Here is a 26,984-nt window from a genome sequence, read left to right as displayed (position 1 = left end):
CAGACATCAGTAGCCTAAGCTAAAGATAAGTTATCATTGTAAAATTCCCAAAAAGCTCCTTTTTAAACAGTAAGGAAATTAGGAAGGTGAGTTAAAGTTTATTTTTCTAGTTTTTGCAGCCCAGGCACTATTTGAGTCAAAAGTTTAGCGCCGCATTTCTCCTTCAAATGGGCACTGTCAGATACAAAAACTTTTTATATGTTTTAAAGCATTTCAAAACAATAAGTTTTGCAATTGCTTTCATCAGAAAATTTTCACTAATTCATGCCAAAAAAGCCAGTCAAAAAACTGCCCCCCCCTGCCTGCTTGGAAACATACCAGTCTGGCCGTGTCCAGCTGTCATCACCTACGTCATGGGCGCAGGTTTTGATTGACAGGGCTGCAGGTATGTTCGCTCCCCCCTCACTCAGCCTGTGTAAGCGCGTAGCCGGGAGTGAGGACAGGGTAAGTAAAGACCTGCACTGCCTGTGTGGTGAAAACTCCTGCTTCCCTCCAGATTCTGTCAGCTATGAGGGACGCAGGAGTTTTCACCATGGGGGAAAAGCTGATGTCGGCTGGTGCAGCTCCAGGGTTCGCACCGCACATTATTCAGCACTCTCTGCCAGCCACTGCTCATGTTGCCCCCAGCCGCCGCCACTCACATGTCCGCCCGCCAGTTGCTCACATGCCCCCTGCTGCCACTCACAGAGCCGCCCGCTGAGTTGCTCACATGCCCGCCGTCGCCGCCGCTCACAGAGCCACCCACTGCTGCACTCACATGTTCCCCTGCCGCCGCGTATCAAATACTTCCAATCTTCCCATATGCCCCATCTTCCTGGTGCAGGTCTCCTTCATGTTACTCATCCTGTGTGGCACTGATACTAACAAGGGTTAGCAATACTACAACTCCCAGCATGCCCTGACTGGACATTCTGGGAGTTGTAGTTTTGCGAATGCTAGGGCAGGGGCCTGCTCACATCTCCCCTAGCATTAGTAGAACTACAACTCCCAGAATGCCCTGACATTGAGGACATGCTGGGAGTTGTAGTTTTGCTAATGCTAGGGGAGATGTGAGCAGACAGCATACTGAGGGAGGGGGTGGAGACCTGCACAATGAGGCCACACCCCCTCCCTTAGAGAGGAATTTAAGCTAGTGAGCTACAATAAAAGTGTAATTGAAAAATTTAAGGTGCTAGACACTTAAAAAGTAGATTTACATGGTCAGGATTAGGTACTGAGTAATATATAAATATTTTTTGTTTGTTGGATCTGACGGGTATGCTTTAAGTAAAAACTACATGTTGATAAGCAATAGTTTACGGTAGTTTACAGAGTACTTGCTCTTGTGGAGATAAAGAGATTGCATCATTGACCTGAAACATGGTCTTCTGTACGCGTCTGCCTTGTAATTTTCTGCTGTGTCATATACATTTATAGGTTCAGTATTTAGTAGTGTGACTATTTGGACAATAAGGCAATTGATGTCAGAATTGTTACAATGTGGTTATTTATTCTGTAGTTATTTTTTGCCTCCATTGTTTTGACTGAAAAATCATATGATTTTCTGTTTATGCAATTCATCAGTATCTAATTTGCACTGACGTTTTTTGCTGATATTAAGGGTTTGTATTCCAAATGTGACTTTGATTTTTTGTGATTTTCTTTTAGATGTCAAATGTACATAGAGGCAAAAGCTTTAACAACTTTAGCGCATCTTTGTGACGGCGATGCCAGAACAGGACTGAATGGTTTGCAGCTGTCTGTTCAGTCTAGACTTGCTGCAGGACCACATTCCCCAATACAAGGAATGATTATAAAGGAAGAACACGTTAAAGAAGGTTTACAGCGCTCCCATATTCTCTATGATCGAGCTGGTGAGCATTCATAACTACTTTTCTTAATAAGGTTGTGTTAGTGATTAGGCATGTTCTGCTCTTACTGATGTTCATGTCAGCAACTTAGATATGACACCAAGCTTAGCAAGTAAGAAGAGCTGAACATGTCCTTATCTAGTTTATGAAAAGGCGCATCTGTGTTATAGCTTCACCTTCATAGAAAATGCTTTTCAGCTTTTCATATTACTTGTCACTGGGTTTAAGTGTATCATCTCTAATGCACCAATATGGGGAAAGTTATTTATTGGTAGTTTTTTTTATAGCAATTACATTGCTTAAGTATTACCATAATACTTTGAGCCATGTGTGGAACTAATTATTGAAATTACAGCTACTTAGCATAGCTTGTGTGTGATGTTCTACAGTTCAGTGAATTGCCAGGAAGAGGGATATCTAGTAGTTATATGGTGGTGGACTAAATTACCTGGATCAGCTTTCGGGCACAAACATGAGAGAATAGGTAAGGATATAAAATTAGCATTGACAGCATTTTGCTAATTCTTGAGACGAGAAAATACTTCACTTGCAACTTTTTTTTTTCTTATTTTTCGTTGTACTGTATCTCCAGTTATTTTACAGACCTATATGTCTCCATGGTAAGAGACTTAAAATGAACTTTGTGTAGTAAGGTACTGTAATGTAGTCTTCCATCTTTTCTCTAATTTACACTAATTTATTTTGTATGTTATTTTTAAGTACAAGACAGATGGAAATAAATAACTGCAGGATCAGACTACCAAAAGATTGTAGTTTATCATGAAACCAAATCAGACACAAAATCAGAAGACAGTCACTATGTCCGCTTTATCCAAACTGCCTGAGACAAAAACTGTCTGATTTGCCCATAGCAATCAATCACAACACAACTTTCATTTCTCATATTAGCCTTGTAAAAATGAAAGCTAAGCTCTGATTAGTCAATATGGGCAAATAAGACAGTTTTTTTTTTTACTTGCAGTATTGATAAATTTGAGTGTGCATATGGGTAAATACCTGGGCTTATAACTATGCATTAGGAGAGAGTTCTGTCTCCTAGGCTCCAGTCTCAAGTGTGGGATCCACTACTATAAAATGTAATTTCATTCTCTACCACTGGATCTCGTACTGAATATTGGAGATTTGGATTTCCTAAACCATTGTTCTGGGCAGCCTGCAGCTGCAGCATAGACAGCAGATGGTCCACAAATCTGTTTCTAAACAAAATCGGCCAAGCAAGTTATGTTCGATTTTCAGTATAGTTTGAATACGCTTTAAGGAGCTATTGGTCCAGATGTTGCACGATATGACCTCACATCAGACTGATGTGAGTTTTGATGCTGAGAAATTCAGCAAGTCTGATGTGTGGTTTCATGATGTTACAGCCAGACCGACTGGGCTCCTATCATGAACATAAATCTGCTGGTAAGGGAATAACCAGCTTGGTTATTTACCTTCTTCAGGTAACTGTTGGGGAAAGAAAAGATAGTAATACTAATATGAAGGGAAAATAAAAAAAACACCACAAACTGGTCAGATATATACGGTAACAAAATAATTGCTATTTCAATGGTAACGTGTATCAATGTATTCAATACCTTATTTTCAACAACAGTCCTGTAATGTGGTAACTGAATAAGAGTGATCTTCCTTTAGCAGTAATCACATATGATTTCACTACTTTCACGTATGGGCTGGAAAGGAGTGCACACTATTTTCGACCTCTCACCTGTCCCTGACTATTTACGTAACTGCCCTAGATGACAGGTCCATAAACACGGTGACAGTCCCTCCCTAGACAAGTGAGGGACGTAAAATGTCAAAATAATAAAATACAATAATTCAGACTCCGGTCAAGGAACAGTAGGGAACAGACAGACTAACAAAACAAAACTGACACAGCATATGCTATCTCAACTGACAGGGCCCTTGTCAGAGAGTGAAATAAAAATGCAGTGATCAAATATTCAAAAAATGTCCATGTGTAAAATGAAATAAAATCCGAACTTCCACAGTAAAAAATAAAATCATAAGATCTAACGCAAAGTCAAGATTGATGGCTAAATGATAAAGTTATAAGATGATATAGTTCTCCTTGTATGCATATAATCAGTAACAAGTCTTACAGTTCATAGTATAGTAAGATGATATCGCCCACCCGATCCTGTGAATGTGAGTAGAAAGAAAAGGAATAACTTTTAAAGGGGTTAAATAACCTTTGTTAACTTTTTTTTCCCACTTTTTTTTGCAGTGTTATAGCTCCCATAGGGACCTATAACACTGCACACACTGATCTCCTATGCTGATCCCTGCAAAGCCATAGCTTTGCAGGGATCAGTCAGATAGGGGCTCGATTGCTCAAGCCTGTAGCTCAGGCTTGGAGCAATCAATCCCCGATCGGACACCGCAGAGAGAGGTACGGAGACCTCCGCCTGCGCCCCAGCTGATCGGAACATCGTGATTTTATCACGATGTCCCGATCAGCCCAACTGAGCTGCTGGGAACCGTTTACTTTCATTTTCAGACGCGGCGGTCAACTTTGATCACCGCGTCTGAAGGGTTAACAGCGCGTGGCACAACGATCGGTGACGCACGCTGTTAGCCCAGGGTTCCGGCTATCGTTAGCAGCTGGGACCCACCCGGTGTGATGCGGGGTCACGGCGCCCGTTTTTCACACCTGGATCGGGCTTAGGGCGTACAGGTTCGCCCTAAGTCCTTAAGAGGTTAAGGACCGGGCCAATTTTATTTTTGCATTTTTGTTTTTTCCTCCTCGCCTTCTAAAATCCATAACTCTTTTATATTTCCATCTACAGACCCATATAAGGGCTTGTTTTTTGCGTGACCAATTGTACTTTGTAATGAAACTTCTCATTTTACCATAAAATGTACGGCGAACCCAAGGAAATTTAATGAAATTTAAATGAAAACCACAATTTTGCACATTTTGGAGGGTTTGTACACTTTACGTTAAAAATGACGTGTTCTTTATTCTGTGGGTCAATACGATTAAAATGATATCCATGGCTAGAAAAAAAATCTAAAACTTTCTGTACAAAATAAGTAATCTAAAATCGCCCTATTTTGACCACCTATAACTTTTCCATTTTTCCGTATATAGGGTGGTATGAGGGCTCATGATCTTCTGCTCTGGTCTGCTCAATCTCAGACCAGAGCAGAAGACTCCGGGAGACGGCCGGAGGCAGGTGAGGGGACCTCCGGTCGCCATGTTGGATGACCGGATCGCCGCGGCAGTGCTGCGGGCGATCCGATCATCCATTCAAAGTACCGCACTGCCGCAGATGCCATGATCTGTATTGATCACGGCATCTGAGGGGTTAATGGCAGACATCCGTGCGATCGCGGATGTCAGCCATTACCGGCCTGTCCCCGGCTGCTGCTAGCAGCCGAAACCTGCCGTGTATGATGCGAGCACCGTTCCGATGCTCGCGGTCATACACAGGACGTAATTGTACGTCCTGGTGCGCGAAGTCCAGCCAAACCAAGATATACATTTACGTCCGTGGTCATTAAGGGGTTAATGTGCCTACATGTCCTTAAATCCTAATTTGTACAACAAATGTTTGAAACAAGTATTATTATATGTCTAGCTCAGATGTGTAAATTTTGTGCAATTACAAGAGAGAAAGTTAGACTAGATTAGTTTTTCTTAAAGCAAAATAATTGTATTTTTTTTCCATCCTGGACTCAATTCAACATTGAGATGCTTTTTGTTAGGCCGTTGTAGACAGATAAGTCAAGACCTTAGAGGCAGTAACTGGCTTATTTGCAAAATGGATTGCATTACAGGATTTTTTTTTGGTGATGATCTATTTGAAGAACTTGACACTTTGCCACTCACTGCCGTATGATCATATCACAATATACAACAAAATTCCTTGATCATACAACAAAATCTCTTGGAACTAAAACTCATATTTATCATAACATGTCGGAATGGTTTATAGCCTCCATTATGTGCTGTAGCATGTCCTTTAGCTTTACATCTTAAAGAGAATTACCAGTTGTTTAAATCAAGTTTTATGTAAATCCTATATTTTGACAATTTGTTTTTGACATATATATATGTTTAGTTTCTCATGTCACTACCTATTCTAAAAAAATCCTGCAGCTTTCACTCTGGCCACCAAACCTTTATAGTACATTTTATGTTCTGTAGGGAGAAGTTTTCAGCAGACTCCTCATTATGATCACAGGCAGCATTACAGTGAAAGGTGATATTATAAAGATGGGATTAGGCCATTTACAATAGGTGATAGAACTCGGCCTCCTCCTTTTCCTAGCACAATAACCTTTGCACAAGTCACAGAGCACTCTCCCATAGAAATCAATAAGTCATCTCTTGAATACAGGTTCTGATAGTCTGTGTGGCTTCCATAAAGCATAGTGTTTTAGTGTTAGGCAGCTCAGTTTTTTTCTGGTCATGAATGAAATCTGACCGAGCTCCTAATAGTTAATAAATGTGTTTTGGAAAGTGGTAAGTAGAATGTATACACCATTTTACTAACATTTCTTTCTAACTGCTAAGCTACTGTACAATGTCAGAAGCCATATGGTCCAAAATTAAATATAGAGAAACCAAGGGGGAGATTTATCAAAACCTGTCCAGACAAATAGTTGATGAGTTGCTTATAGGAACCAATCAGATTGCTTCTTTTATTTTTCAGAGGCCCTTTTCCGAATGAAAGAAGCGATCTGATTTGTTGCTATGGGCAACTCAGCAACTTTTCCTCTGGAGAGGTTTTGATAAATCTCCCCCAAGTGTGTATACTGCCCTTTTAAGTAGATGTTTGCTATGTACTACATATGCACAATTACTACTTAGGTAGACTACTCATAATGTCATATGCTTTGGGCAGTACTATTCAAGAACCAAACAGGCACTACCCAGTTGTGAGAAACAGTGTGTGTAGCCCTTACCCCCATTTGTCAATAAACAACCATGTTTCTGTGTTTTTAAAAAGTAAAAAATGCACTGCACATCCAAAGGATAAATGAATGAAAAATAAAGCCTTTAACCTCTTAAGGACGCTGGGCGTATCTGTACGCCCTGAGCCCGATCCCGGTCATAGCGGGTTGGTCCCAGCAGCTAATAGCGTGCAGCACCGATCGTTGTGCCATGCTACTGTAGAGGCGGCGTAGCAAAAATACACTTCCGGCAGCTCAGATGGGCTGATCGGCACCATCACGGTGAAATCACGATGTCCTCATCAGCTAGAATGCGAGAGGAGGGTCCGTTACCGGCCTCCGGTGCATCCGGTCGGTGATTGATTGCTCTAAGCCTGAAATCCAGGCTTGTGCAATCGACCGCCGAGAACACTGATCATTGCCATCTTAATGCATGGCAGTGATCTGTGTAGAAGATCAGTGTGTGCAATGTTATAGCCAATAGAGGGGACTATAACACTGCAAACAAAGTGTGAAAAAAAAAGTTAATAAAGATTATTTAACCCCTTCCATAATAAAAGAATCACCCCCCCCCCTTTTCCCATAAAAAAAAAAACTCTAAATAAAAATAAACATATGTGGTATCGCCGCATGCGGAAATGTCCGAACTATAAAAATATAATTAAATTAATTAAACCGTACTATGAATGGTGTACACGCAAAAAAATTCCAAAGTCCAAAATAGCGTATTTTTGGTCACTTGTTATATCATAAAAAAAAAATAAAAAGCGATCAAAAAATCTGATCAATACAATTTTGTACCGCTAAAAACTTTAGATCAGGACACAAAAAATGGGCCCTCATACCGCCCCGTACGCGGAAAAATTAAGTTATAGGGGTGAGAAAATGACTATTTTAACCTGTTAAGGACCCATGACGTACCGGTATGCGTGTGGGAATTTCGGTCCCTGCCGCGTGCCAGGCGGGAATCGGACTGTGGTGACAGCTGATATCGATCAGTAGGCACCCTGCGCAAATGCCCAGGGGGGGGGTCATTAGACCCCCCCATTCACACTGGCGATTTGCCGAGATTCCGGGTCATACGGGTCTATGGTGACCCAGAAAATAAGGGGGATCAGGGTTGTCAAAGACACCCATGATCCCCCTGACGGGATTGGACTGAGGTGGCAGGGGTGCCACCCCTCCTATCCCTGCTATTGGTCATCTAGAAGCAGCGACCAATAGGAGATCGGGGACGGGGGGGGGGGGGTTAACTTTCGGTTTCCCCGTTCTGCCCACCCACAATAGGCGGGGCAGAACGGGGAAACCGACAGGGACAGACGCCGAAGTCCACCTACCAATTGGTGGCGGCAGCAGAGCATGGCGAAGCAGCTCCCTGGGTACTACGGAAGCCGGTGAGTTGCCTAGCAACATCTGGAGGGTTACAGTTTGAGTTACAGTTTGAGTCCTCCAGATGTTGCAAAACTACAACTCCCAGCATGCGCAAACAGCTGTCTGCATGCTGGGAGTTGTAGTTGCGTACCTCCAGCTGTTGCATAACTACATCTCCCAGCATGCCCTTTGACGATCAGTACATGCTGGGAGTTGTAGTTTTGCAACAGCTGGAGGCACACTGGTTGGAAAATACTGTTAGGTAACAGATCCTAACCTGAAGGTTTTCCAACCAGTGTGCCTCCAGCTGTTGCAAAAGTACAACTCCCAGCATGCACGGTCTGTCAGTACATGCTGGGAGTTATAGTTTTGAAACAGCTGGAGGTTTGCCCTCCCCATGTGAATGTACAGGGTACATTCACACGGGTAGGTTTATAGTGAGTTTCCTGCTTCAAGTTTGAGCTGCGGGAAATTCGCCGTAACCCGCCAGTGCGAATGTACACTACACTACACGAACACATAATAAAGGGTAAAACACTACATATACACCCCCTTACACTGCCCCCCCCCCCAAAAAAAAAAAAAAATTAAAAACGTATCTTACGGCAGTGTTTCCAAAACGGAGCCTCCAGCTGTTGCAAAACAACAACTCCCAGCATTTCCGGACAGCCACTGACTGTCCAGGCATGCTGGAAGTTTAGCAACAGCTGGAGGCACCCTGTTTCGGAATCACTGGCATAGAATAGCCCTATGTCCACCCCTATGCAATGCCTAATTTAGTCCTCAAATGCGCATGGCACTCTCCCACTTCAGAGCCCTGTCCTATTTCAAGGAAACAGTTTACTGCCACATATGGGGTATTTCCGTACTCGGGAGAAATTGCACTACAAATTTTGGGGGGCTTTTTCTCCTTTTACCCTTTATAAAAAGGAAAAGTTGGGGGCTACACCAGCCTGTTAGTGTTAGTTATTTTTACAAGCGGTAAAAGGAAAAAAAAAAATAAATAAAATTTGTAACGCAATTTCTCCTGAGTACGGAGATACCCCATATGTCTGCGTAAATTTCCGTTAACGTTGGATGGGAAAATGAAAAAAAATAATAATAATTTCACTAAAATGCTGGGGTTACTCTAAATTTTTCACTTTCACAAGGGAAAATATGCCAAAAAAAAAAATTTTGTTACCCCATTTCTTCTGAGTAAGATTATACCCCATATGTGGATGTAAAGTTCTCTGCGGGCAAACTACTATGCTCAGAAGAGGAGGAGCGTCATTGGGCTTTTGAAGAGAAAATTTGTCTGGAATTGAAGGCCACGTGTGTTTACAAAGCCACAATAGTGCCAGAACAATGGACCCCCCCCCACATGTGACCCCATTTTGGAAACTACACCCCTCATGTAATGTAATGAGGGGTGCAGTGACATTTACGCCCCACAGGTGTCTGACAGATTTTTGGTACAGTGGCCCGTGAAAATGAAAAATTAAATTTTTCATTTGCACAGCCCACTGTTCCAAAGATCTATCAAACGCCAGTGGGGAGTAAATACTCACTTCACCCCTTATTACATTATGTGAAGGGTGTAGTTTCTAAAATGGGGTCACATGTGGGGGGGGGGGTCCACTGTTCTGGCACCATGGGGGGGCTTTGTAAACACACATGGCCCCCGGCTTCTATTCCAAACAAATTCTCTCTCCAGAAGCTCAATGGCGCTCCTCCTCTTCTGAGCATTGTAGTGCGCCAGTAGAGCACTTGATGTCCACACATGGGGTATTTCCATACTCAGAAGAAATAGGGTTACAAATGTTGGGGGTCATTTTCTCCTATTACCCCTATAAACTGCATTTTTGTGAAAAAATAATTTTTTTTCATTTACACTTCCAACTTTAACAAAAAGTCGTGAAACCCCTGTGGGGTGTTAAGGCTCACTGTATCCCTTGTTACGTTCCTTGAGGGGTGTAGTTTCAAAAATAGTATGCCATGTGGGTTTTTCTTTGCTGTTCTGGCACCATAGGGGCTTCCTAAATGCGACATGCCCCCCAAAAACCATTTCAGCAAAATTTGCTTTCCAATATCCCATTGTTGCTCCTTCTCTTCAGAGCCCTCTACTGCTTCCGCCAAACACTTGACATACACATATGAGGTATTTCCTTACTCGAGAGAAATTGTGTTACAAATTTTGGGGGATTTTTTCTCCTATTACCCCTTGTAAAAATTCATTCAAAAACTGGGTCTACAAGAACATGCGAGTGTAAAAAATGAAGATTTTGAATTTTCTCCTTCACTTTGCTGCTATTCCTGAGAAACACCTAAAGGGTTAACACACTTACTGAATTTCATTTTGATTACTTTGAGGACTGCAGTTTTTATAATTAGGTCATTTGTGGGGTATTTATAAAAAGAAGGCCCTTCAAATCCACTTCAAAACTGAACTGGTCTGTGAAAACTTCCAATTTAGAAATTTTTTGAAAAATTTAAAAATTGCTGCTGAACTTTGAAGCCCTCTGATGTCTTTCAAAAATAAAAACATGTCAACTTTATGATGCTATCATAAAGTAGACATATTGTATATGTGAATCAATATATAATTTATTTGGGATGTCTATTTACCTTACAAGCAGAGAGTTAGAAAATGCTAAATTCTAAATTTTTTCATAAAATTTTAGAATTTTTCACCAAGAAAAGATGCAAGTATCGACAAAATTTTACCACTAACATAAAGTACAATGTCACGAAAAAACAGTCTCGGAATCAGAATGAAAGATAAAACCATCCCAGAGTTATTAATGCTTAAAGTGACAGTGGTCAGATGTGCAAAAAATGGCCGGGTCCTACACTGAAAATTGGCTGGGTCCTTAAGGGGTTAAACGTATACATTTTTCTGCATGTGGTTATGATTTTTTCCAGACGTAAGACAAAATCAAATCTACATAAGTAGGCTATCATTTTAATCATATGGACCTACAGAAAAAAGAAAAGGTGTTATTTTTGCACTGCGTAGAAACGAAAGCCCCCAAAAGTTACAAAATGGCATTTTTTCTTCTATTTTGTCGCACAATAAAAAAAAATTTTTTGGTTTCGCCGTGGATTTTTTTTGTAAAATTACTAATGTCACTGCAAAGTAGAATTGGTTGTGCAAACAATAAGCCATAATATGTAATCTTAGGTGCAAAATTGAAAGGGTTATGATTTTTAAATGGTAAGGAGGAACAAATGAAAGTGCAAAAATGGAAAAACCCTGAGTCCTTTAGGGGTTAATAAAGCCAAACATACACATTATAAATTATTTTAGGCAGAAAAATAAAGGAAAAACAGCCAAAAAGGACACATTTTTGTTTAACAATAACTGTTATAGTAACTTGACACACAAATGTGCATTCATTCAATGCCAAAAACAAAGGTGACTACATGTAAGGCTCCTTTCACACTATATGTTGCTCCGTTTTCAAGACCTTTTACAATGTCCCATTAAGAAAACCCTTAAAAACGGCTGTTAAAAAATCCCATTCAAGTCTATGGGATTTTTTTTATTATCCGTTATCACCTGTTATGAATAACGGACGTTTTATGTGACGGGAGAAAAATTTGTGCATGTAACGTTTTTTCTCCCATCACAATTAATGTCCGTTATTCATAACGGGCTATAACAGGTGATAACAGATAATCAAAAAATCCCATAGACTTGAATGGGATTTTTTTAACGGACGTTTTTAAGGGTTTTCTTAACGGGACATTGTAACTGGTCTTTAGAACGGAGCAACATATAGTGTGAAAGGAGCCTTAGAATATAGACATTCAGATGACAAAAATGTCAACAGGCACATTTGTTTTGTTTGTAGTATTAACCTGGGCTAGTTAATATTATTCTGGAAAGAACATAGGACTACTAAGGACAGATGCACTTTTACTGGAAACTGGTCTTCATTATGTTCCTATAACCACCTTCTATAAATTCTTATGAACATTGCAAAAGTGACAGATTCTTTTTCTGTGCAGAGTTAGCTATAAATCTGCCTTTAAAGAATTTCCCTATACTATACAACAGTTGAGTGTACTGGCATTATGGAAACCATTTTACTTATACTGGAAATTGCCGTCACTGTTCTTCTTGGATGATATATGATCTAAAAGTGGTGAAACTGCTTACTCTGTCATTGGTGATATGACCCATGCCCCCCCCCCTCCCCCACCCAGTGTGACTGACCAATAGTATTAAGTTGTTTTCTGATCTTAATTTAATGGATGAATAATATCGAGGTAATATTTTATAATGTATGAACAATTCAAAATGCTTAAAAGTAATGTGACCAATTGTTTAAACCAGGTTTTAGACCAGGTATTAGACATATTTAAAAAGAAAAATCTTTGGTAATGATTCTTATTTATTTACCGTACTTTTTTTCATGTCAGTGTGTGAAAAAGAATTATCCTGTTACTCTTCCTGTTCTGATTTACTCTATTCTGATTACTTTCTGAGAATGATCCCCCCCCCCCCAATGAACAATCCATATTTTTGAGTACTGGTCCAAAATTATTTTTTAAGCTTAGGAATTTAAATTTTCACACATAAAAAAAAAATGAGCACTAGCTTCTGCATTTTTTGTCTCCTGTGTTCTTTAATGGTGTAAAAATAAAGTATCCAAGTGTTAACTTAAACTTCATGTGCTGGTTGTTTCTATTTTCTAGGTCTATATCACTGGCTTGGGGTCTTCAGGTGGTCTTTGCTAAATAGTAACTGGTATGGGTGACCTTCCTTTGTCGTCCATCATTGTTTTACATATGGGTCTCCTTTACAATGATCTCTTTCCAAGGAGTGATATTATTGCCTTGGAAATACTATGTCCCTATAAGTGAGACTCTCATCGCTTCTGTTTATTACTACTCTGCAGAAATGTTATACTTTGGGATCTAATGTCCATACTCGCTCCAACAATCTCATCGCCTGTTAATCCTCATGATGTTGCCTTGACTGCATTGACTGTCTCCAACTAAAACATCCCTCATCATCTGATGACTGTAATGTTGCGTCTGGCCTTTACAAACTCTTGGACTGTTTTATATATAGCCATATTTACAATATATTCATGATGACTTGCTTCATAGGAGTTACTTGTCCAAGTATATTGTATGACTCTTTTCACCCCTGACTACGATTTATTTGATTTGCAATATTTGATTTTAAAATCATATGCTTTTATTTGCGGTCATACATTTCCAGAAACACATGCTTGACTGTATTTCTAATGTGTAAGATGTTTTGTTCCATTTATTTGATGATAAATGATTTGCCCAAATGTGGGATTCTTGTAATTCCATATTTGCCCCATGGTCACCTTGGAGATTTTTTATTATTTTCCCCACTCAATCATACACTTAGCGTGCCGGTCACCAAATAAAACTTTTAATATAGTGTTCCTTGTTTAATTAGCAGACACTTTCCCATTCACTTGCTTTTAAAATTATCAAAATAAATATGTTTAAAATGTAATAGAGAAAACGGCCACTATCGGGCTCTGTTCTGTTCCCTGCTACAATTAATACTGTGAGTTTGGTCTCCTCCCGACCAGGCAGACCAAACTCAGGAAGTGTTTCTCCTAACTGAACTTGATTGACAGCTGCACAGAGCCTCACTGAAAGCTGCACAGAGCCTAAGTTCTGCTTTTCATTACAGTGCTTCAACCATGTGACGGCAGAAGTGGTCCCCCAGCAGGCTTCAGTGACGTCATGCCTGCTGGGAACTGCCTACTTTTTATTTTCATTTTTTTATTTTTTAAGGGTTGGAGGGGTGTTTTGGAGTAGTTAGGGAACATAAGTTCCTGAGTAAGTTTAGAAAAGTTTATTTGGTGACAGGTACTTTTTAAGTACTTGATCCTTTAGAGTTATCCCAAGTTGGAGCAGATTTTCTGCAGCACTTTTCTGCTCATAGTACTAACTTAAACAGCAAAAACATGTCTTCTGTTGTGGGACTTTTAAAGGACCTGTTTAGGTAATTTGAGGATTGGAGGTTTTGCTTATGTAGCCAATGAATGTGAATTTCATTTTTTACATTTTGTACTGTAGTAGCAAGCCATTTTAAGTTTAAGTTTTTTTTCCACATCTGGAGAAGCTCTGCATATCCAGTAAATAGATCGTATGATGCATGCAGCTGCCTGGGTATATTGTTGCAGTCTTAATTTACAAGTTGAAAACATGAATGCAAGGCCAGAGGACCTTTACTTGTCACAAAACATGAAACATTAAATAATAACTTGTCATATCTCCCACTGTTGACCAGCAGAGGGAGCTAACATAAGGAATCTGGTGAAAGCAAGCAACTTGTCTGGCTGCTGCAAATTAGACCTCACCTGTCTACCTTCCTCCTCTGTCTTTGTTCAAAAGCAGAGGGGGGAGGGGGTTTTGTAGTTTTTTTCAATTCCATTCACCATTTTGCTGGTGTCTGAAGAGTAGTAAAAACAGACTAGATGTTTGATAGGTCACTGCTTCTCAGGGACTTCAAGAAAATGGTGCTGGCTTCCCCTTTCATTTCACCTAGCCTGTGCTATGCACATGTGCAGTAAGCCGTCATTGATTATCCATGAGACACTCTCAGTCTTAACTCTCTTATGCTCTGTGCCTGCCATAAAGCATCTGTGTAGGTGTTGTGAAGTGACACACCACAAAGAGGCTACAGTAATGACCGCCCTAGTACACGCTTTATTAATAAATAACATTAAAACGACATTGTCCTAAAACTAAATACATAAATGAAATGCTTTTATCTTGATAGAATAATTTTATTTATTAAAGAAATAAAATAGTCACACATTCCCTTTAACTGGAGATATTTTAAGTTATCCCCTTGGTGACATCCTGAAAGGATGCCTGACAGGGTTCAGTAGCAGAATGACAGACATTAGGGATCATGCTGATGCTGATCATTTAACCCCCTAAATACCAATTACAAGTGATTGCAACTTTTAGGAGGTTATCTGACTGGTGCCATTCAGTCAGACCTTTAGCTGGCATCCCTGCAATACAGTCGCATAGTGCTGAGCTGTTACCATGGCAGCCGCAGGCCTCTGTGCTTGCCATGGTAGATCTGATATTACAAGTCTTAGCCAATCAAATAAAGAGAGTTATGCAGCACCTTGTTGTTAGAGAACAATGTGGCTTTATGCAAGGGAGAACTCTTCATACCAATATTCATAGAGTTTTTCCTAGCATGCTGTCTAAAGAAAGTGGACCCAGGGCGATTTTGGCACTGAGGGCCACTTAAGCCTTCTTATGGGGCAGAATAACCAAACTCAAAAGCCTACAGGGTTGCCAAAGATTTGTAAACTGTATCAAGGTGCTGTATAACTCTGTAGAAACTAGGGTAAATGTTAATGGTGCCACTTCAGCAGCCTTCTCTATGAGTAGGGGCACTCTTCAAGGCTGTCCCTTATCCCCATTATTATTTGCCCCCCCCCCATCCCCCCCCCCCCCCCCCCGCGATCTCCCAGCAGCAGGGAGATTACGGGGGTCCCAGCAGCGGGCCCCCCGCGATCAGACATTTTATCCCCTATCCTTTGGATAGGGGATAGAATGTTTTTGCCCAGAAATACCCCTTTAATGTTCTTGAAGGATCCAGTGCATGCCATTGCCATAATTATGGAGGCACTGATTTAACCCCTTAAGGACCAATGACGTACCGGTACGTCATTGGTCCTGCTCTTCTGATATAACGCGGGGTTACACAGTAACCCCGCGTCATATCATGGCGGGCCCGGCGTCATAGTGAAGCCGGGACCCGCCTCTAATAGCGCGCAGCGCCGATCGCGGCGCCGCGCGCTATTAACCCTTTAGCCGCGCGCTCAAAGCTGAGCCGCGCGGCTAAAAGTGAAAGTGAAAGTTCCCGGCTAGCTCAGTCGGGCTGTTCGGGATAGCCGCGGCTAATCGCGGCATCCTGAACAGCTGACAGGACAGCGGGAGGGCCCCTTCCTGCCTCCTCGCTGTCCGATCGCCGAATGACTGCTCAGTGCCTGAGATCCAGGCCTGAGCAGTCATGCGGCAGAATCGTTGATCACTGGTTTCTTATGAGAAACCAGTGATCAATGATGAAGATCAGTGTGTGCAGTGTTATAGGTCCCTATGGGACCTATAACACTGCAAAAAAAAAGTGAAAAAAAAAAGTGAATAAAGATCATTTAACTCCTCCCCTATTAAAAGTTTGAATCACCCCCCTTTTCCAATAAAAAAAAAAACACAGTGTAAATAAAAATAAACATATGTGGTATCACCGCGTGCGGAAATGTCCGAATTATAAAAATATATCATTAATTAAACCGCTCGGTCAATGGCGTGCGCGCAAAAAAATTCCAAAGTCCAAAATAGTGCATTTTTGGTCACTTTTTATATCATTTAAAAATGAATAAAAAGTGATCAATAAGTCCTATCAATGCAAAAATGGTACCGTTAAAAACTTCAGATCACGGCGCAAAAAATGAGCCCTCATACCGCCCCATACACGGAAAAATAAAAAAGTTATAGGGGTCAGAAGATGACAATTTTAAACGTATTAATTTTCCTGCATGTAGTTATGATTTTTTCCAAAAGTCCGACAAAATCAAACCTATATAAGTAGGGTATCATTTTAATCGTATGGACCTACAGAATACATATCCGGTGTCATTTGTACCGAAAAATGTACTACGTAGAAACGGAAGCCCCCAAAAGTTACAAAACAGCGTTTTTTTTTCAATTTTGTCGCACAATGATTTTTTTTCCCGCTTCACCATAGATATTTGGGCAAAATAACTGACGTCATTACAAAGTAGAATTGGTGGCGCAAAAAATAAGCCATCATATGGATTTTTAGGTGTAAATTTGAAAGAGTTATGATTTTTTAAAGGCAAGGAGCAAAAAACGAAAATGCAAAAACGGAAAAACCTCCGGTCCTTAAGGGGTTAATTTTAAACAATATCTGGATTAGACATAAATTTGGGGAAGTCATGTTTGCTCCTTTTAGATCAAAAAATATCTCTGGAACAGAAACATTGAACTATTTAGATATAAAAATTGCAACAGATTAAAAAAATGATATAAATAGATATATATATTAGGAATAATTTGAGATGCTTTGTGCAACGTCTGAACAAGAAGGTGAATATATAGACCAAATTACCCATCACTATGGCACATAGATTGGCTTTTGTTAAATGGTCTTTTTGCCTCAGTTATTGTTTTTTATTTTAATTCATCTCCAATCTGAATTTGGGATGCATGGTGTGTGTGAATTGAAATAATATTAGTTAGATTAATATGGGAAAGAAAAGTTTTTGACTTAACCCCTTAAGGACCCAGGACGTATGGCTACGTCCTGGGTCCCGGTCCTGCGATATAACGCGGGGTCACACGGTGACCCCGCATCATATCGCGGCGGGCCCGGCGTCATAGCGCGGCTAAAAACGAAAGTGAAAGTTGCCGGTTAGCTCAGGGAGCAGTTCGGGATCGCTGCGGTATAATCGCGGCATCCCGGACAGCTGTAGCACAGGAGGAAGGTCTCTTACCTTCCTTCCTGCAGCCCGATCGCCGATTGAATGCTTCAAGCCTGAGATCCAGGCTTGAGCATTCAATCGCCGAAAACACTGATTGATCCATCTCCATAGGAATGGATCAATCGGTGTAAAAGATCAGTTAATGCAATGTTATAGCCCCCTATAGGAGCTATAATATTGCATTAAAAAAAGTGTAAAAAATCATTAACCCTTTCAATTATCCCCTCCCCTAATAAAGTTTGAATCACCCGGCATTTCCAAGAATAAAAAAAACAGTGTAAATAAAATTAAACATATGTGGTATCGCCGTGTGCGGAAATGTCCGAATTATAAAAATATACCACTTTTTAAGCCACACGTTCAATGGCGTACGCGGAAAAAAATTCCAAAGTCCAAAATAGCGCTAAAAACTTCAGATCACGGCGCAAAAAATCAGCCTCATAGGACCCTGAACACAGAAAAATAAAAAAGTTATAGGGGTCAGAAGATGGCCATTTTAAACGTATACATTTTCCTGCATGTATTAAAACTTACAAAATAGTGTTTTTTCATAAATTTTGTCGCACATTTTTTTTTTGTATTGAATCCATACATCACTCACTTCTGAGAAGAGCTGAGCAGAAATAAATAGGCACAGTGCTCACCTAAGGGCTTCTGCCCTTTTTAATTTTAGCAGTCTGTTGGGATCTCAGCATGTCGACCCATACAGATCAAAACTTTTTAGATACTTTCTAGAGTACTACCTAGTCCCTGAATAAAACACAGATTTTTCCTTCTCTGTTAATTGGGTAAATAGGTATTTAGATATCGGAGTTCTTAAAGGGGTACACTAGACTAAAATAAAAAATCAACTGGTGCCAGAAAGTTATACAGATTTGTAATTTACTTCTATTTAAAAATGTTAAGCCTTTCAGTACTTATCAGCTGCTGTGTTATCCAAAGGAAGTTGTGTAGCTCTTTCCAGTCTGACCACAGTGCTCTCTGCTGACACCTCTGTCCCTGTAAAGAACTGTCCAGAGCAGGAGCAAATGCCCATAGCAAATCTCTTCTCCGAGCAGTTTCTGACATGGACAGAGGTAGCTGTAGAGAGCACTGTGGTCAGACTAGAAAGAACTACGCAACTTTCTCTGGATAATACAGCAGCTGAAAGAAAGGCTTAAAGGGGTATTCCGCCCCTAGACATCTTATCCCCTATCCAAAGGATAGGGGATAAGATGTCAGATCGCCGCGGTCCCGCTGCTGGGAACCCCTGGGATCCCCGCTGCGGCACCGTGCTATCATTACAGCACAGAGAGAGTTCGCTCTGTGCGTAATGACGGGCGATACAGGGGACTGAGCCGCGTGACGTCATGGCGCCGCCCCTCGTGACATCACGGCCCGTCCCCTTAATGCAAGTCTATGGGAGGGGGCGTGACGACCACCACGCCCCCTCCCATAGACTTGTATTGAAAGGGGTGGGCCGTGACATCACGAGGGGCGGAGCCGTGACGTAACGATGCTCCGGCCCCTGTACCGCCCATCATTACGTGCAGAGCGAACTCGCTCTGTGCTGTAATGATAGCGCGGTGCCGCAGCGGGGATCCCAGGGGTCCCCAGCAGCGGGACCGTGGCGATCTGACATCTTATCCCCTATCCTTTGGATAGGGGATAAAATGTCTAGGGGCGGAATACCCCTTTAAGATTTTAAAATAGAAGTAACTGACAAAACTACAAATCTGTGATAAGTACTGAAAGACTTTATATTTATGGAATAAAAATGGAATAAAAAGTAATTTACAAATCGGTATAACTTACTGGCACCAGTTGATTTAAAATAATTTTTTTCTTTCAGAGTGCTCCTTTTAAGTTTTTGATTCTGTGTACTTGCACATTTTTCTCTGGTGCAGAACTGCTTGTTTTGTGCTAGGGATGTCCCGATACCATTATTTGAAGTTGTTGTTTGTTTGTTTTTTTTTGTTTGTTTTTTTAATGGGAAAAGGGTTTTATATATTTTTTAAACTTTTTGAAAAGGAATGTGATTTAAACTTTCATTAGGGAAGGGATTAATTCACTTTATTATTATTATTCATTTTTTTTAAACTTTTTTTTTTTTCACAATTTTTTTTGTTCCGATAGGGGACTATTACACACTGATCAATGCTATGCCATCAGTGTTATCGGCGCTCATATACTACTACCCGCTATGGCTGGCTGCATTATAGGAGTGGTGATCAGACGGCACGGAGCACGGTAAGGGACCTCTGGCCGTCCTCTTAGCTGATCAGGACAGTGCGATTTCACCGGCATTCCTGAGCTAACCAGAAGTTCATTTCAGGGCTTTTAGATGCCACAATCACCTTTGATCGAGTCATCTAAAAGGTTAATGCCAGACATCACCCCAATCGGTGATGTTCGGCATTAGCCTCAGGTCCCGGCTTTAATGCACGCTCAGCTGCTGAGCGGGCTGCATAGGTAGCGTGCACAGAGCACCTCCTAGATACCTGCCAACGAGGGTCCCGCCAGCAGGTACCAGATTAGGTATCGGGGACATTTGCATGAGTACAAGTACTCGTTCAAATGTCAGTATTAGTATTGGGACGTCCCTATTTTGTGCCAACAGACCTACGTTAATAGTAAATGCAGATTGCCAACCAGAGTTTCCAATGCCTCTTTAAGCTGTTGTGGTTATATGTGTGGAGGATATATATTTTATTTGTTTGATTTTGTCAGTTTGTGACCTATTTTTACATGTTCTTCTCTCTTTTCGCATTTTAGGAGAAGAACACTATAACTGTATATCTGCTTTACACAAGTCAATGCGTGGATCAGATCAGAATGCCTCACTATATTGGCTTGGGCGAATGCTTGAAGGTGGAGAGGACCCGCTTTATGTGGCTAGGCGCCTTGTCCGGTTCGCAAGTGAAGATATAGGTACAGTACTGTGTGACCATATTTCTGTTCATAGAAACTAGTAAGGAACTGAAACAAAAAAATAGCATTTGTTTGCCCTCAGTGAATGAAACCTTCTTTACCTGGAAGCTGTGCTGCAGTAAGATAGAATTGTTCTTCTCTAATCTAAATAAATCAGCAGGCCAAATCTCTCTTGTAAAATTAATTTCACGCAGCATTATCCAGAGTCCCCCATCTCAAAAAGATGTTCTCGCCTATCAGCTAGGATATATATATATATATATATATATATATATATATATATATATATATATATATAATATTTTTTATTTTATTTATTTATTTATTTTTTGCTTATGTGCAACATATTTATCACCATATCGCAGGGGGGGGGGGGGGGGGGTTGAAAAATTTGGTGAACATAAGCAATAAACAATAAATCCCTTCAGAACACCACTTTACATGATTCCTTCTTTCCTCAGCAACTTTTCTACTTAAAAAGTTGCAGTTGTGCAAACAATGTGCAACATAAGTGTGTGTGTGTGTGTGTGTGTATACATACATATATATATATATATAATTTTTTTCCCTTCCCCTGGGTTTCACCACATCCAACCAACAAAATCAAATCCGACCAGATAGAGAAAAGTGATTTGTTACTCCACAAAACACGTAATCCAGAGTTTAAAGGGGTGCTCCGGGGAAGTTAAGAAAAATAAAAAGGCCCCAAAGCTTCCACAATACTTGTTCTGTGTCTACTGTTGTTATCCTTTTCATTTTGCCAGCTCTTGTGGCCCCTGTTGTCTCCTTAACCCCTTCAGGGCTGGGCCATTTTTCATTTTTGCACTTTTGTTTCTTCCTCCTCACCTTCTAAAAATCATAACACTTTTAACTTTCCTCCTACAAACCCATATGAGGGCTTGTTTTTCGCGGCACCAATTTTACTCTGTAATGACATCAATCATTTCACCACAAAATCTACGGCAAAACCAGAAAATAAATATTTCGGTAAAAATGACACTTTATTTTTATTCTGTGGGTCCATATGGTTACAAGGATACCTAATTTATATAGGATTGGTTTTATTTTACTACCTAAAAAAAGTTTATAACTACATTCACCAAAATATGTATGTTTAAAATTGTCATCATCTGACCCCTATAACTTTTTAATTTTTCCATATATAGGACTATATGAGGGCTCAATTTTTGCATTGTGATCTGAACTTTTTATCAGTACGATATTTGTTTTGATGGGACTTTTGTGATCGCTTTTTATAAAAAAAAAAAATTTTGGGTACACAAAGTGACCAAAAATATGCAATTTTGGACTTTATGTAAAAAAAAAAAATAATGCCAAACTCCATTGACCGTATGGTTTAATTAACATACTTTTATAGTTCAGACATTTGCGCACGCAGCGATACCACTTATGTTTATTTTTATTATGTTTACATATTTTTTATATAAAATATGGAAAAAGGGTGGGGGGGGGGTGTGATTCAAACTTTTTATATGGAAGGGGTTAATGGGTGTTTTTTAAAGATTTTATTAACGATTAATAAAGCCTGGTCCAGTCAGGCTCTATCAATCACAGAGCCATGACCATGACACAGAGCCGGCTACCTCCAGAAGTGGATCGCTCCCTCGAATCGTGCTACGGGGTGGGGGAGACGCTAGATGCTGCTATCAAATTTGATGTAAAGGGTTAATAGCTGGTCGTGGTGTTTGCGGCTACTAACTGCGGCCCCCAGCTACAGGAATCAGCTGGGGGCCGGCCAGTATGGCACGGGCTCGAGTCAGGAGCCAGCTCGTCCTTAGACGGCAGCCGGTTAATATTTTTTTCCTTGTTTGCAGCCCAGACTACAACTCTCAGCAGTCATTGCAGCTCTGTGTGAAAGCTGCCAGCCAATTGCTCTTATTATCTGTGTGTATGCTGTGTTGTTGTACAGTGTGTGCTGCTGTCTGTTTAGAAGTCTTTTCATTCAAACTATCCTCCCCCCCCAGCATTAAATCATGCTATGCTCTGCATGCATGCTAAGCAGTCGGTGATAAGATCTACAGCAGGCAAAGAGCACCGTTATGTGCTGAGAACACTTCTCTGCCAGCAAAATCCTCACACAGGGAGGGAAGGTGTGGATGTGAAGCCAGAAATCATGTGGTGTTTGTCTTGCAATAGGGTGGGGGCTAGTCTCATTGAGGGGTTTGCAAAGAGACGAGACTGCTGAAAGAGACAGCTGAAAGAGGGAAACTGCTCTGTATAGCTAATGAATCATATTTAGACAAATAACTAGGTTGTTGAGAGGGAAATGATGGGCTATGGTTTTAGTTCCCAGGAGTACCCCTTTAATGGCAGCCTGCTTTGCACTTCTCCATCTGATGTTTGACAATGTGCTTGATTATGTAAGGCTCACATACATCATGGAAGCCCATGCCATAAACCTTCTGGTGCTGTTTGTGTGTTAATTTAAATGCTAGATGAGGTTTGTAACTCGGCAGGTATTGAGTTAGCAAAGTGTTTTATGACTTTTATACATTTGACTCCCAGCTTTCGGCAACTTAACTCTGCAACTTTCCGTGGTCTAAAACTTCCACTTTATTAGAAACACCAGTCACAGTTGTAAATGTTAGAATTTTTATTACCTGACTTGTTGCAGCATGGGCATTCTTCATGCTTAAATTCAGTGAACTCTTTAGAATCACTCATTCTTTTTCAAATGTATGTAAAATCAGATTGGACGGGAAGGTGCTTGCCTTTATACACCTGTGGCATGAGACTGTATAAAATCATATATATATATATAAAGATCATTCCATTAGGAGGTGTGTCCCAATAACTTTGTCCAAATATTTTAAGTTGGAAATATTTTCATGTTAATGCAAACTGTAAAAAGAAAGAATAAATAAAAGTATTTTATTTTAAAAAAAATTACATGTTTTAATGTGTAACTTTTTGTTTGAATGTTATATTGCTTTTGTCTAGGACTTGCAGATCCTCTGGCTTTACCTCAGGCAGTATCTGCTTACCAAGCCTGCCATTTTATTGGAATGCCGGAATGTAATGTAAGTCCCTTTCCCTTTGCATATCAAGAGCTTTCTTCATTATCTTTGGCCACAAGTGTTAAAGTAATGCCAAGTGACAGAATGTGCTTTCATTTCCATGTGGGGGACAGCTCTTTAAACATAAGAACTTAGGAGAAAAAGTGACAAATACATATTTTTAGCAAAATTAGACTCCCTAAGAGAAATGTTCAAAAAAAAAAAAAAAAAAAAGTATAACTAGCTCACCATTGTATGCTTTTGTTTTTGTCCATGTTCTAATAACTTGGTAAAGTCGAATGACTCTTCACGAAGCTCTGGCCACTTTCCTCTGGCATAATTTCAGATATTTTTAAAGTGTGTCGAACATTGATGTAATAAGGATTAAATAATACCACAGCAGTAAAAGTGCATTTCATGGTGTCTACAAACCTTTGTGCTATAATTATGTTTGTATAAATAGGTACTTGTGCAACTATGGATTATAAAATACCAATCTACATAGTCACATATTATGCAGTAGTTAGTTATAAAGATTCCCTCTAGCCTGCTTGGACCCTGTTATAAAAATGTCAGTTTTATGCATAGTTATCAAATATGTCAGAGTATTATTCTAGATTTCAAAATACGCCAGTAACAGTCATAAATTAACTTGTTGACGCCACGGGATTAGTTTACAGGAAGGGTTGTTTTTTTAACGACCTGTTGTACTTTATATTGACACCTTTCATTTTACAGTAAAATGTATGGCAAAAAGAGAAAAAAAATTTCAGGGAGGGAATTTAAAATAGAACCAGGATTTTGCAACTTCTGGTGGGTTTTCGTTTCTATGCAGTATACTTTGCTGTAAAAGTTACATTCTCTTTATTCTGTGGGTCAATACAAATTTAAAACGATACCATTGTTTACATGCTTTACTATTATTGTACTGCTTTTTTTAGTCAAAATTATTTTTGATAAAGTAGGCATAAAATTGTCTCCTTCTGACCCCCTTATAACTTTTTATTTTTCCGTATAGGGTATTTATGAGGACTTATATTTGAGGACATATATAGCAATTCCAGCAAATCACCGCACAAGTAGGTCTTGGATCAGAATAAGCTGGTGGTGTTATTTAGAGATGAGCGAACTTACAGTAAATTCGATTCGTCACGAACTTCTCGGCTCGGCAGTGGATGACGTATCCTGCATAAATTAGTTCAGCTTTCAGATGCTCCGGTGGGCTGGAAAAGGTGGATACAGTCCTATGAAAGAGTCTCCTAGGACTGTATCCACCTTTTCCAGCCCACCGGAGCACCTGAAAGCTGAACTAATTTATGCAGGATACCTCATCAACTGCCGAGCCGAGAATTTCGTGACGAATCGAATTTACTGTAAGTTCGCTCATCTCTAGTTTTATTCCCAAAAAAATGCAACGTTTCGGCCATAGCCTTTATCAAGCATAGTGAATACAAAAACAATGCATCTTTATATATACACAGATTATTTTCTATTGGTTACAGCATAGGTGTTGCATATGTGCAATTAGTAATAAACACACCTCTAAAAACCATTCATTGGTGAGAAAACATGTCAATCCATAAGGCATCCAGTTGGCATTACAACCAACCATGCATAATAAAATAATGATATAAAAAGTGTTCTGTGTACAAAAACATCTTACAAAACAATTTTATTATGCATGGTTGGTTGTCATGCCAACTGGATGCCTTATGAATTGACCTGTTTTCTCACCAATGAATGGTTTTTAGAGGTTTATTACTAATTTGCACATATGGGCTGTAGAGGGTAGAAAAAAGGGGGAGAGCAGAGCTTCCTCTAAGGGTAGTTTGTTTGTACTAGGTATTTCAGCATATGGCAGGTACACATGTATAGATGTGAGCTCACCTGGCTGGGTTGTGTGCCAGACACAACCACCATGCAGCGCTTGTTAAAGCAGATCAGCGGAGCAGCCTCCCGGGAATCAAGCTCGGGAACTTCAGAGAGGAGTGAGGAAAATACCGGGTTGTTCCAGGCGCATACCGCAATGATGTGATGTAGTCAGGATGAAGTAAACTTTTCTTTATTTGGAGCCAACATCAGACGCGTTTCGAGGCTGCTGCCTCTTTTTCAATTGAAGCTTTTGTTCATTGAAAAAGAGGCAGCAGCCTCGAAACGCGTCTGATGTTGGCTCCAAATAAAGAAAATTTTACTTCATCCTGACTACATCACATCATTGCGGTATGCACCTGGAACAACCCGGTATTTTCCTTACTCCTCTCTAATTTGCACATATGCAACACCTATGCTGTAACCAATAGAAAATGATCTATGTATATATAAAGGTGCATTGTTTTTGTATTCACTATGCTTGAGAAAGGCTATTGCCGAAACGTTGTATTTTTTGGGGAATAAAACCACCAGCTTATTCTGATCCTAGACCTACTTGTGCGGTGAATTGTTGGAATTTCTGTTCATTGATCCTGGGCTGGCAGCCTGGGTAACCACTTGCACGTAGGGTGGTCCCCGGTGCGGTCTTACTATTCACAAATATATATATATATATATATATATATATATATATATATATATATATGTTCCAGCATCACTTCCAAACGGCTAAAGACATTAACATGAAACTTGGTACACATGTTACTTATATGTCCACTAAAAATATAGGATAGTTAATTTAACCCTAACCTACCCCCATTTGTGAGGGACGGGTTTTTTGTTTAACCCCTTAAGGGCCAAGCCCATTTTGGCCTTAACCCCATAAGGACCAAGCCCATTTTAACCTTATGGACAAGGCCAATTTTATTTTTGCGTTTTCGTTTTTTCCTCCTTGCCTTCTAAAATCCATAACTCTTTTATATTTCCATCTACAGACCCATATAAGGGCTTGTTTTTTGCGTGACCAATTGTACTTTGTCATGAAACCTCTCATTTTACCATAAAATGTACGACGAACCCCCAAATTTTTTTTTAGGGAGGAAATGTAAATGAAAACCACAATTTTGCACATTTTTGGAGGGTTTCGTTTTCACACTGTACATTTTACAGTAAAAATGACGTGTTCTTTATTCTGTGGGTCAATACAATCAAAAAGAAACTAAGTGGCACTGATACCTTCAGCCCACAGCTACTCGAGATGGACACGAACAATCCAGGTAGGATAACCAGCCGTTTCCAGTAGCGGTGTTGCTAGGACAATGTAAACAGCAATCAATAATAGAAAAACCAAACAAAAGAAGAGGCGTCCTGCACTCACCGCATAGAACCTGGTTAATCAGCTCCCATCTCGCGCTGCTCCTCCAGCAGGGACTTCAAAACTATGTGCGGCGCTCAGAGGCGACTGCCGGCGGTTTCACGCATATGGATGCGCTTCATCCAGCCTCTTTTTACGTCATGGCACTTGTGCG

General features: G+C 40.2%; 1 protein-coding gene across 1 annotated transcript in view; it reads left to right on the top strand.

The window, feature by feature from the left end:
• WRNIP1 (WRN helicase interacting protein 1) overlaps window positions 1-26,984 on the top strand; it is a 93,964-nt gene that overhangs the window by 49,339 nt on the left and 17,641 nt on the right. Inside the window, exons 4-6 of the mRNA XM_056521037.1 lie at window positions 1,648-1,853; window positions 20,414-20,569; window positions 23,531-23,610. Coding sequence (XP_056377012.1) covers window positions 1,648-1,853; window positions 20,414-20,569; window positions 23,531-23,610 — 442 coding nt within the window. The remainder of the gene's footprint in view (window positions 1-1,647; window positions 1,854-20,413; window positions 20,570-23,530; window positions 23,611-26,984) is intronic.

The sequence above is a fragment of the Hyla sarda genome, chromosome 5, assembly GCF_029499605.1.
Source record: "Hyla sarda isolate aHylSar1 chromosome 5, aHylSar1.hap1, whole genome shotgun sequence".
In the NCBI taxonomy this organism is placed as follows: Eukaryota; Metazoa; Chordata; class Amphibia; order Anura; family Hylidae; genus Hyla; species Hyla sarda.
The sequence above is the reverse complement of the archived record's forward strand: the minus strand, read 5'-3'. Positions and strand labels throughout refer to the sequence as shown.